Source organism: Erpetoichthys calabaricus, chromosome 6 (genome assembly GCF_900747795.2).
Source record: "Erpetoichthys calabaricus chromosome 6, fErpCal1.3, whole genome shotgun sequence".
NCBI lineage: Eukaryota > Metazoa > Chordata > Cladistia > Polypteriformes > Polypteridae > Erpetoichthys > Erpetoichthys calabaricus.
In genome coordinates this window covers 205,603,717-205,616,152 of record NC_041399.2, presented here as the reverse complement: position 1 = coordinate 205,616,152, position 12,436 = coordinate 205,603,717, and the positions used below count along the sequence as shown (strand labels likewise).

Below are 12,436 nucleotides of genomic sequence, written 5' to 3'. Positions count from 1 at the left end.
ACATGCATCATAACAAAATTAGACAAGAGCATAAATTTGGACACCCCAACAGAGATATGACATCAATACTTAGTTGAGTCTCCTTTTGCTAATATAACAGCCTCTAGACGCTGTCCTCCTATAGCCTTTGATGAGTGTCTGGATTCTGGATGGAGGTATTTCTGACCATTCTTCATACAAAATCTCTCCAGTTCAGTTCAATTTGATGGCTGCTGAGCAGGGACAGCCTACTTCAAATCATCTAATAGATTTTCAATGATATTCAAGTCAGGGGACTGTGACGGCCATTCCAGAACATTGCAGTTCTCCTCTGCATGAATGCCTTTGTAGATTTCGAACTGCATTTGGTGTCATTGTCTTGTTGGAATTTCCAACTCCTGTGTAACTTCAACTTTGTGACTGATGCTTGAACATCATCCTGAAGAATTTGTTGATGTTGGGTTGAATTCATCTGACCCTCGACTTTAACAAGGGCCCCAGTCTCTGAACTAGCCACACAGCCCCACAGCATGATGGAACCTCCAACAAATTTGACAGTAGGTAGCTGGTGTTTTTCTTGGAATGCGGTGTTCTTCTTCCGCCATGCAAAGTGCTGTTTGTTTTGACCAAATAACTCAATTTTTGTCTCATTAGTCCAAAGCAGTTTGTCCCAAAATGAATCTGGCTTGTCTAAATGAACATTGGTATACAACAAGTGACTCTGTTTGTGGCGTGAGTGCAGAAAGGACTTCTTTCTCATCACCCTGCCATACAGATGTTCTTTGTGCAAACTGCGCTGAATTGTAGAACGATGTACAGATACACCATCTGCAGCGAGATGTTCTTGCAGGTCTTTGGAGGTGAGCTGTGGGTTGCCTGTAACCATTCTCACAATCCTGCGCATATGCCGTTCCTGTATTTTTCTTGGCCTGCTAGACTTGCTGGGTTTAACACCAACTGCGCCTGTGGCCTTCTATTTCCTGATTCCATTCCTTACAGTTGAAACTGACAGTTTAAACCTCTGAGATGGCTTTTTGTAGCCTTCCCCTAAATCAGGAGACTCAACAATCTTTGTTTTCAGATCTTTGGAGAGTTGCTTTGAGGATCCCATGCTGTCACTCTTCAGAGGAGAGTCAAAGGGAAGGAAGCACAACTTGTAATTGACCACCTTAAATACCTTTATATCTCAGGATTGGACACACCTGTCTATGAAGTTCAAGGCTTAACGAGCTCATCCAACCAATTTGGTGTTGTAAGTAATCAGCATTGAGCAGTGACAGGCATTCAAATCAGCACAATGACAAGGGACCCACATTTGTGCAAGGCCCATTTTTCACATTTGATTTAATTTCATACAACTAAATACTGCTTCACTAAAAATCTTTGTTTGGAAAACACCGCAGTACTCAGATGTTCCTAGGAAATGAAAGACATACCACTGTTATCTTTTTTGTTCAAAGTAGAGTCAATTATTATGCAGGCTGAGAGGGGTTCCCAAACTTTTTCATATGACTCTATCTATCTATCTATCTATCTATCTATCTATCTATCTATCTATCTATCTATCTATCTATCTATCTATCTATCTGCAGTGCCTTCCATAATGTTTGAGACAAAGACCCATTTTCCTTGATTTGGCCCTCTGCTCCAGAGATTACCATTACAAGCACTTCAGACATCGTGATTAAAGTGCACATTGCAGATGTTCATTTAAAGTTCTTTGCATGCATTTCGGTCACAGCATATAGAAATAACAACACGTTTTCTACATGGTCTCCTCCCATTTCAGGGTACCATAATGTTTGGAACAATTGGTGTCGCAGGTGTTTGTGATTCCTCAGGTGGGTTTCATGGCTTCATAAGATACCTCAGTTTGCTTCTACTCTTTGGAGTCTGTAGTTGCCATTGTTCAACACGAGGATAAGAGCTGTGCCAATGAAAGTCCAAGAAGCCATTATGAGGTTGAAAAACAAGAGTAAAATAATTTGAGACATCAGTAAACCTGACAATTACCTAAATCAACTGTCTGGAATATCATGAAGAAGAAAGAATGCACTGGTGAGCTCAGGAATCACAAAGGGACTGGTAGACCAAGGAAGACCACCACTGCTGATGACAGAAGAATCCTCACTATGGTAAAGAAAAATCCCCCCACGCCTGTGCGACAGATCAGTAACAGTCTTCCGGAGGCCGATGTGGACATGTCAGAGATGACTATCAGCAGAAGACTTCATGAACTGAAATACAGAGGACAAACTGCAAGATGCAAACCACTAGTTAGCCACAAAAACAGAATGGCCAGATTACAGTTTATATAAAGGGCTTCAAAGGACCTGCAGACTTCTGGAGAAAGGTCTTGTAGACACTAGATAAGGATGAGCCAGCATCAGAGTGATAGTGAGAGCAAAGTGTGAAGATAAAAAGGAACTGCCCAAGATCCAAAGCAGACCACCTCATCTGTTCAACATGGCGCTGGGGATGTTCTGGCTTGGGTGTGTATGGCTACCACAGGTCCTGGCACACTTCTCTTCACTGATGATAGAGTTGCTGATGCCAGTGGCCCAGTGAATTCTGTGGTGTGTAGAAACATCTGATCTGCTCAAGTTCCAGTTAATGCTTCCAAACTCACTGGACGGTGCTTCATCCTACAACAAGATAATGATCTAAACACACTGCTGAGGCCACACAGGAGTTTATTAATGCTAATGGAAAATTTTTGAGTGGCACAGGTGTGGTGATCAGTAGCTCCTGGCATCAGTTACGGACACAAGCAATCCCGCACCTGTGCACTTCAGTGCGGGAATGGCCACACCCGTATCGCGCTCGGGAACCACTCCCGCCACACTACCACAGCCCCTCCTTAAGCCACGGGTGTGGTGATTATCCATCCATCCATCCATTATCCAATCCGCTATATCCTAACTACAGGGTCACGGGGTTCTGCTGGAACCAATCCCAGCCAACACAGTGCGCGAGACAGGGAACAAACCCCGGGCAGGGCACCAGCCCACCACAGTGCGGTGATTATTTATTTAAAAAACTGGCCATCCAATGGACCCACTATATCACAATTGACCACTGGAACCACTTCTGGGTCAAGTGGAAGTCTTAAAGATTAGGTACAGTGAATCCCAGTAGCACCCCCTGTCAACACCCATGGAACCCAACAGGGCTGCTCCATGGCACTATAGTTCCCAGCATGCCCTCTGGTTGTCCGTATGCCTGCTGAAGCCCTGGAATGCTGCCACTTAACATATTAGGGTAGCAGATAGTCCAAGCTTATTGCCTTTAACTTTCTTTCCATTATAGTGACCTCCTGGCCAGGTAATGATCTTCAGTCCTACCTTCCTGGCGAGGACACCCACCGACATGTGTCGTGCATCACGTATATAGAAATAACTTTTTCTGTATTCCTTTTTTATTAGGGAAACTATGTTAAAAGAAGAAAAATCAAGGAAAGCAAAGACTGATGAAATGTCATCTTGTGACACAAACACAATTGAGAATGGTGTTTGTGAGACTCACGTTAATGAAGACGAAGATACTAAGGCAGCTGTAGTTATTCAGAGCAATTACAGGGGATACAGAGAACGAAAGCGCTTTAAAGAGAGACAGCAAAATCATAATTTCAGTTTAGAGGATGCCACATCGGTTACAGAAGAGGCAAGTGAAAGGATAGCGGATTTCGTTGAAGACAATGATCAGACAGATAACAGCGAGGAAGAAGTCAAAGCTGCTACTGTTATCCAGAGCAATTTTAGAGGCCATCGAGAAAGAAAGAAGCTCGAGGAAGAGGGGAAGATTCCCTGCCGCGGCAAGAAGTCATCTCAAAAGTCAACACTTGAAAACTCTGTAAAGTCTGGGAGCGAAGCTTCTGAAATAAATGGACAGGTTGAGGACGAAACCAAAGCTGCCGTGGTTATTCAGAGTAATTATCGGGGGCATAAAGAGAGAAAGAGGTTGCAGGAAGAAGGCAAAATACCAAACAAGAAGAACAAAGAACCAATCGAAAGAGACTCAGATGAGCAAACTACCGAGGAAGACTCGCCTACAGAGCTCGATGAGGATAAAGCGGCCACAGTGATCCAGAGTAATTACAGGGGGCAGCAAGAAAGGAAGAGACTTAAAGAACAAAAGGAAATGGGCCAAAGACAGGGAACTGCTAGCGTAGCTCAGCCATCCGCTTCTGAAGATGAAGGTCCACAGCAGTATCACGAGGAAGAACAGGCGGCTGTGAAAATTCAGAGCAACTACCGAGGCTACAAAGACCGGAAACACCTTAAAGAGGGAGCAGAGCGAGAAGGACAGGAGCTGGTGAGGTTTTCGAGACAGGTGAGTGGGCATCTAAAAGGAGACCTAATAGTGCAATTTGTTGTTTCGTATGTAGCGCCCCCCCTAGTTGGGTATAGTAGTAAACTTAGTAGTTAACCTCAGTGAGACATTTTTTTTCTGTTCTTTGCTTTGGGGAAAGCAGGAACAGAGTGAGATGTGATTGGTGCTATTTACTGCCAATCAGGGTATAGCGTGCCGTTAGTACGCCAGTGAGATTTGTTTTTCTTGAGGAGGTGAGAGGAAGAGGGTGTGGATTACGTCTTTGCAGACGGGAGTCCAATAGTGTACTGACTTGATGAAGGAGGAGATTCTGGTTATGACTGTTCCCAGCAGGAAGAGGCTGGACCAGGCAGATGGACACCAGAAGTGACGTCAGTGGTGGTATAGGGGTCAATCTTCCAGTCTGCAGAGAGAGGAAAAGAGAAGGAGTTATCACACAGTGTCAACCCATGGGGGTGGCATTGGAAGCACTGCCGCACCCATCACACGGTGAACCACCTGAATTGAGATCCAAGTGCAGCCATGCAACGGGTGACACCTCAGCACTACACTAAACAGTGTGAGGTTTGTTTTTTTTTTTACAGTGGCTGGAGTGCCAATCCTGACACCAACCCCCAAATTTTCCCTGCCAGTTCCCAGCAGATTAACATCATACCCAGGATGGAGCAATTGCAGGTGTGAAATAACCAGACTCGACCCACTCAAAAAGGTTTGGGGACGCCACCCGTATAATTTCCCTGGCTGCAAAAGGGTTTGATGAATAGCACTGATATGCATGTGATGGAGTCTAAAACTGAACTGGTTAGTTAAGCCAAAGATGGCGGTTTTAAAGGTCTTTAAAGGAAGTGATGTCATTTAGGTCAGAACCAGAAGTGTCGTCACTCTTGATTCTGGAGCCAGAAGTGATGTCTTCAAGGCTCATTCGGGCAGAATTTAACGTATTTGATCTGCAGAAATAACAGTGGAAGGTTTAGTGTATCCCTCCATTCCCTGGCCTGGCGTGGAATTACCTTCATTAGGTCCATTCAGCTTCCTTCTAAGCACATGTGTGTGACACAGGTTAATGGAGCAGAGGAAAATATATTCACCAGAGCCCTTAACCTGTCCCCTGTGCGCACACGTGTGACAGCAGCTTGTCTCAAACTTTGGATATGTACTGATGTTCGTACAGTCCTTAGTCTTCAATGGTCCTTGCCTTCACTCTACAAGTATATTGAACCCATTGACTGCTTTATAGGCAAGCATCAAGGATTTGAACTTCTACAGGAAGCCAATGTGGTGATCCAAAAAGAGAAGTGATGTGTGCCCACCTCAGATGGCTGAGCACCAGATGTGCCTCAGCATTTTGAATCCCCTGTAGTGGCTTGGTACAGAGAGTTGCAGTAGTCCAGATGAGACAAGACCTAGGCCTGGACCAGGAGTTGTGGGGCATACTCAGGTACAGTCTTGCCAATGTTGTACAGAGTGACTGACACACCATAGCAACATGGTCAGTGAAGGATAATTTGCCATTGATCCCCACTCCAAGGTAGATAGATAGATAGATAGATAGATAGATAGATAGATAGATAGATAGATAGATAGATAGATAGATAGATAGATAGATAGATAGATAGATAGATAGATAGATAGATAGATAGATAGATAGATAGATAGATAGATAGATAGATAGATAGATAGATACTTTATTAATCCCAAGGGGAAATTCACATACTCCAGCAGCAGTATGCTGATAAAGAAAATATTAAATTAAAGAGTGATAACAATGCAGGTATACAGACAGACAATAACTTTGTATAATGTTAACGTTTACCCCCCAGGTGGAATTGTAGAGTCGTATAGTGTGGTGGAGGAACGATCTCCTCAGTCTGTCAGTGGAGCAGGACAGTGACAGCAGTCTGTCGTTGAAGCTGCTCCTCTGTCTGGAGATGATCCTGTTCAGTGGATGCAGTGGATTCTCCATGATTGACAGGAGTCTGCTCAGCGCCCGTTGCTCTGCCACGGATGTCAAACTGTCCAGCCTGCCTTCCTCACCAGTTTGTCCAGGCATGAGGTGTCCTTCTTCTTTATGCTGCCTCCCCAGCACACCACTGCGTAGAAGAGGGCGCTCGCCACAACCGTCTGATAGAACATCTGCAGCATGTTATTGCAGATGTTGAAGGACGCCAGCCTTCTAAGGAAGTTTAGTCAGCTCTGTCCTTTCTTACACAGAGCATCAGTATTGGCAGTCCAATCCAATTTATCATCCAAATTACCTTCATTAGGTCCATTCAGCTTCCTTTTAAGCACATGTGTGTGACACAGGTTAATGGAGCAGTGAAAAATATCATCACCGGAGCCCTTAACCTGTCCCCTCTGTGCACACGTGTGACAGCAGCTTGTCTCAAACTTTGGATATGTACTGATGTTCGTACAGTCCTTAATCCTCAATGGTCCTTGCCTTCACACTACAAGTATATTGAACCCATTGACTGCTTTATAGGCAAGGATCAAGTATTTGAACTTAACATGCACTTCTACAGGAAGCCAATGTGGTGATCTGAAAAGAGAAGTGATGTGTGCCCACCTCAGATGGCTGAGCACCAGATGTGCCTCAGCATTTTGAATCCCCTGTAGTGGCTTGGTACAGAGAGTTGCAGTAGTCCAGATGAGACAAGACCTAGGCCTGGACCAGGAGTTGTGGAGCATACTCTATCAGGTACAGTCTTGCCAATGTTGTACAGAGCACCATGGTCAGTGAAGGATAATTTGCCATTGATCTCCACTCCAAGGTAGTGCATAAACCTGGTGTATTTGATGAGGGAAGCTGAACAGAGATGTGGTGTTGAATAGACAGATGAGCTTAGATAAAAAGAAGGTCAGTGTTTGCCGGGATGAGCTGGAGATGGTGGTCCTTCATCCAGGTTTCAGTATTGGGTAGACATACAGAGATTGTAGCTGATGCCGTGTGGTCCTCTGGAGTGCATGCTTTGCATCATCAGTATAACACTGATAAGAGAAACTATGAGAGTCGATGAAAGGGTCCAGTGAGGAGATACATATATAGAGAAGAGGAGTGGGCCCTGCAGCAATCCTTGGGGCACCCTCATGCTTGAGTACTGCACCCTTGACATCTCTCCTCACCTGGATACACAGCAGGATCTGCCCAAGAGGTAGGACTCAGATCACCTGCCAAGGTCAGAGAGAATGGAAAAGAAGATCTGATGATTGACCGTGTCAAACGTAGATAAGAAACATAGAAGGATGAGGACAGCGACCAGGCACAGGATTTAACTCCGCGTGCTGGATCTACTTAATATTTTGAATCGCACTGCCACTTTATTTTGGCAAACTAATAAGAATCCAAGCCTCTTCTGCCGTACCAAATTAGCCCTTTATCCACTAAATGCATTGTAGCGAGAAATTATTTTTCTGTGAAGTACTGCATATTATAATTGTGATGAATAATTGCTTTTTCCTCGGCAAATGATTGGATATTTTGTTTTTTTTTACCATTATTTTAAAGAGACAAACAGAATGGATGCTCATTTTCCATTTCAAGTGCTTTATTTTAGTACTAAAAAGACGTTTTCAATGACCTCAGAACTTTGTATGAAGGAGGAGGCCTGCACTTTTATATACGTGAAGTGGATTTAGAGTAGCAATTGACATTGTGCTCGAAAAGCACAATGTGACCCTTCAGCATAGCAACAATGGCTGGCGTCGCTAAAAGACCTTTTGAGCATCAGTCAGTACTGCATAATAGAAAATGAGCAAAATGGAGGGGAAGTTTTCAGATTGCAGCTGACAAGATCTACAGTGGACTCAGGAAAGATGTCTTCACTTTTTACGCATTTTGTTATGTTGCAGTCTTACGCTAATTCATTTGTACGCCACATCAAACAACACTGGGTATCCCAGAATGACAAAGCAGAAAGCTGGAATGTAGACATTTTTTGCAAATTTATTAAAAATAAAAAACTGAAATATCACATTGACACAGTTATTCAGACCCTTCCTTCAGTACTTTGTTAGATCATGTTAGAACATTAGAACACTCTAGACGAGAACAGGCCATTCAGCCCAACAAAGCTCGCCAGTCCTATCCACTTATTTCTTCCAAAAAAACATCAAGTTGCGTTTTGAAAGTCCCCAACGTCTTACTGTCTACCACACTACTTGGTCGCTTATTGTTGAATCCCCTTTGGTCGCAATTACAGTGTGGGGTCTTCTTGGTTTGATGCAACAAACTTCACACTCCTAGATTTGTGAATTTTCCACCATTCTTCACTGCAGATCCTCTCAAGCTCTGTCAGGTTGGAAGGAGAATGTCGATGGACAACTACTTCAAGGTCTCTTCACTAAATAACTTTAGATAGAAACCTGTGGTCAATCTGAGCAGGTCTGACCTCACCTTTCTGTCTGTTTTTGACAGCAGCAGCTCTCTGTTATTCAATGCAGAAGTTTTAATATGCATTTAGCAGGTGTGTAGTCTGTTTTTATTTATTTATTTATTTATTTATTTATTTATTTATTTATTTATTAGTGTGCTTCTGTAAAATGTTCATTTACCCTTGAGATCAGAATTCATCTAATCTAACCTAATCTAATTTAATCTAAAATCTGTCAAGATGGATGTTGACCGTCAGTAGACAGCTGTCTTTAGGTCTCTCCAGAGATGTTAGATTTGGTTCAAGTCCAGGCTCTTGGTTGAGCACCACAAGACCATTCCTATTATTTTCCCTAAGCCACTACTGTGTTGTCTTTGCTTTGTGCTTCGGCTCATTGTACTGTTGGAAGGTGAACTTTTTGTCCTATCTGAGGTCCAGAGTGTCCTGGAGCAGGTTCTCATTTAGGATATCTCCATACTTTCCTCTATTCAGTTTTCTTTCAAACCTGACTATTCTCGCAGTCCTTAGCTTCACAACACGATGTTGCCACCACCATACCTCACGTGTCGGTAGTGAGTAATGCCTGGTTTCCTCTAAACATGACACTAATCTTGATTTCACCAAACCAGACAACCTTGTTCATCACAGACTAAAAGTCTCTTAGGTGTCGTTTTGCAAACTCCCAAAGTCCTTCCATCTATCTTTTATGGAGGAGAGGCTTCTGTTTGGCCACCATGATATAAAGCCAAGATCGGTGGAGCATTGCGGTGATGGTTGTCCTTCTGAAAATTTCTACCGTCTGCACATAGGATCTCTGGAGCTCAGCTAGCATATCCATCAGATTCTTAGTCAAGTGTTTTCTATAAATGTTAAAATATATCTTGCCCATTAAGATGTTTTGTAAAGGAAATCTAGGGGCACGGGACAAGACTTGAAACCAAAAGCCTAAGCACTTGAAGAATATGTCCATTTTGAAGTAGGAAATGTTTTGATATAAAAAAACATGGCTTCTGTGTTATCAAGATAGGTTTCCATCCTTCCATCCATTATCCAACCCGCTATATCCTAACTACAGGGTCACGGGGGTCTGCTGGAGCCAATCCCAGCTAACACAGGGCGCAAGGCAGGAAACAAACCCCAGCAGGGCGCCAGCCCACCGCAGGGCCTACACACACACACACCAAGCACACACTAGGGTAGCCAATTATATAAATGTAAAGAATTATCTCTCTATTATCCATCCATCCATTTTCCAACCTGCTGAATCCTAACACAGGATCACGGGGGTCTGCTGGAGCCAATCTCAGCCAACACAGGGCACAAGGCAGGAAACAAACCCAGGCAGGACGCCAGCGCACTGCAGGGTACGTACACACACACACACACACACACCCACCACGCACACACTAGGGACAATTTAGAATTGCCAATGCACCTAACCTGCATGTCTTTGGACTGTGGGAAGAAACCGGAGCACCCGGAGGAAACCCACGCAGACACGAGGAGAACATGCAAACTCCATGCAGGGAGGACCCGGAAAGCGAACCCAGGTCTCCTTACTTCGAGGCAGCAGCATTACCCACTGTGCCACCATGCCACCCGAGACAGGTTTGTGACAACAAAAAGGTTCTGAAAATCATCATTTTATTGCATATAGTTAATACTGTTTTTCTTGTTTTTATTGTTTGTAGATGATACCAAGATAGGTGGATTAGCAGATATCATTACAGAATGACTTGGATAGCATTCAGGCTTGGACCGATTTGAGGCAGATGAAATGTAATGTCACTAATTGTAAAGTATTGCACATAGGAAGTAAAAATGTTAGGTTTGAATACACAATGGGTGGTCGGAAAATCGAGAGTCCACCTTATGAGAAGGATTCAGGAGTCATAGTGGACTCTAAGGTATCGACTTCCCGACAGTGTTCAGAAGCCATTGAGAAGGCTAACAGAATGTCAGGTTATATAGCGCCTTGATGTGTGGAGTACAAGTCACAGGATGTTCTGCTCAACCTTTATAACACACTGGTGAGACCTCATCTGGAGTCCTGTGTGCAGTTTTGGTCTCCAGGCTACAAAAAGGACATAGCAGCACTAGAGAAGGTCCAGAGAAGAGCAACTAGACTGATTCCAGGGCTACAGGGGATGAGTTATGTGGAAAGATTAAAAGAGCTGAGCCTTTACAGTTTACAGCCTTTACAGAAGATTAAGTGGTGACATGATTGAAGTGTTTAAAATTATTTTGGGAATTAGTCCAGTGGATCGAGACTGTTATTTTAAGATGAGTTCATCAAGAACACGGGGACACAGCTGGAAACTTGTTAAGGGTAAATTTCACACAAACATTAGGAAGTTTTTCTTTACACAAAGAATGATAGACACTTGGAATAAGTGACCAAGTAGTGCGGTAGACAGTAAGACTTTAGGAACTTTCAAAACGTGACTTGACTGGCGACCTTTGATGGGCTGAATGGCTTGTTCTCATCCAGATTGTTCTAATAAAAAGTGTTCTGTTCCCTTAGGGCAGTTAGGTCTGTTAGCAGTGGCCTTTGTGGAAGGAGTTCTCACATAAATATGGACGTAAATCAATTCGATGCCACAGATTTTGTTGATCGAGAAAAGTGGTTCGGAAATGCGCATTTCCAGAGCGTGAAAATAAAATGACAAAAGAAATCGTTCACAGTCTTCAACAACTTCTGTATGGTAATCGAGATGCCTCAAAATTTTGGCTTAGGTTGGCAGGCAGTGTAGTGTAGTATGTAACCGACTATATATCAAATGTTGTAAATAGCTTTGGATGAAGGCGTCATCCAAATAAATAAATTAACGACCGCCATAACTTGAAGACCTGCTAGTTTGTAGGGTTCATTTTTCCAAGGATGACTACTTATAGGCAAAGAAGAAAACAAAAATGTACCTGAATGCACTCCAGCTGCAAGTGAAGCATTGTGAAAAATATAATGTTTTAGCAATGGAAATGGCATTTACTAGCAAGCTGAATGCTCAGCGGATTAGTAGTTCTTATGTATTGTGCAACGGATGCGATCATTAGTGCTGCTTCTTCGTTGTTCAGACTTCCTCGGTTTGAATCTCATGTCTGTGTGAAACTTGCACGTCCTTCACAAGTCAGAGTTGTGTTTTCTCCCAGTTGTTCAAAGGCATGTAGCTAATGTGATGGTGTGTTCAACAGTCACTAAGCGAGCTTGGGAAAACCATACCAATGAGGGAGAAAGGTTATTGTGGATGAAGACAAGCCGTGAGGTACAGCGTCTTCTTTTAAAATGGCTGAATCTCATAAAATTGGTGGGGTTTTGTTTTTACTCATAAATGACATGCATAAACAATTTTTACAAAGTGGTGAAATCTCAATACGCAGATCAATGCTCAGTAATATTCTTGGCTTGAAAAATTATTATTCTGAAAAGTTTTCATATTTTTTTACAAATGCAACCTGTTACCATATGGCTTCTATTATAAAACACCAGGAAAGGCAAGATTTTAATTTTAAATAAATGCTTGACTTTAAAAGACAGTTTTGTGTGGTAAATGCATATATGTTTGAAAAGAAATAACTTCAATTTAAAAAATAACAAACCTATCCTTTAAGCCTGAAAAATAAACTTTAATGTTCCAAAACAGAAGGGAAACCCTCAGCCCATATAAAAAATCGGCAGTGGTCTCTCCTAGACTTTCTTGTATACTCAGATATTGGGATGGATATTTGAGGAGTAAACCGCAAGACAATGATTATAT

The 12,436-nt window shown here is 42.9% G+C and overlaps 1 protein-coding gene across 1 annotated transcript in view; it reads left to right on the top strand.

The window, feature by feature from the left end:
- myo3a (myosin IIIA) overlaps positions 1-12,436 on the top strand; it is a 458,747-nt gene that overhangs the window by 375,979 nt on the left and 70,332 nt on the right. The window contains exon 31 of the mRNA XM_051929020.1: positions 3,405-4,311. Coding sequence (XP_051784980.1) covers positions 3,405-4,311 — 907 coding nt within the window. The remainder of the gene's footprint in view (positions 1-3,404; positions 4,312-12,436) is intronic.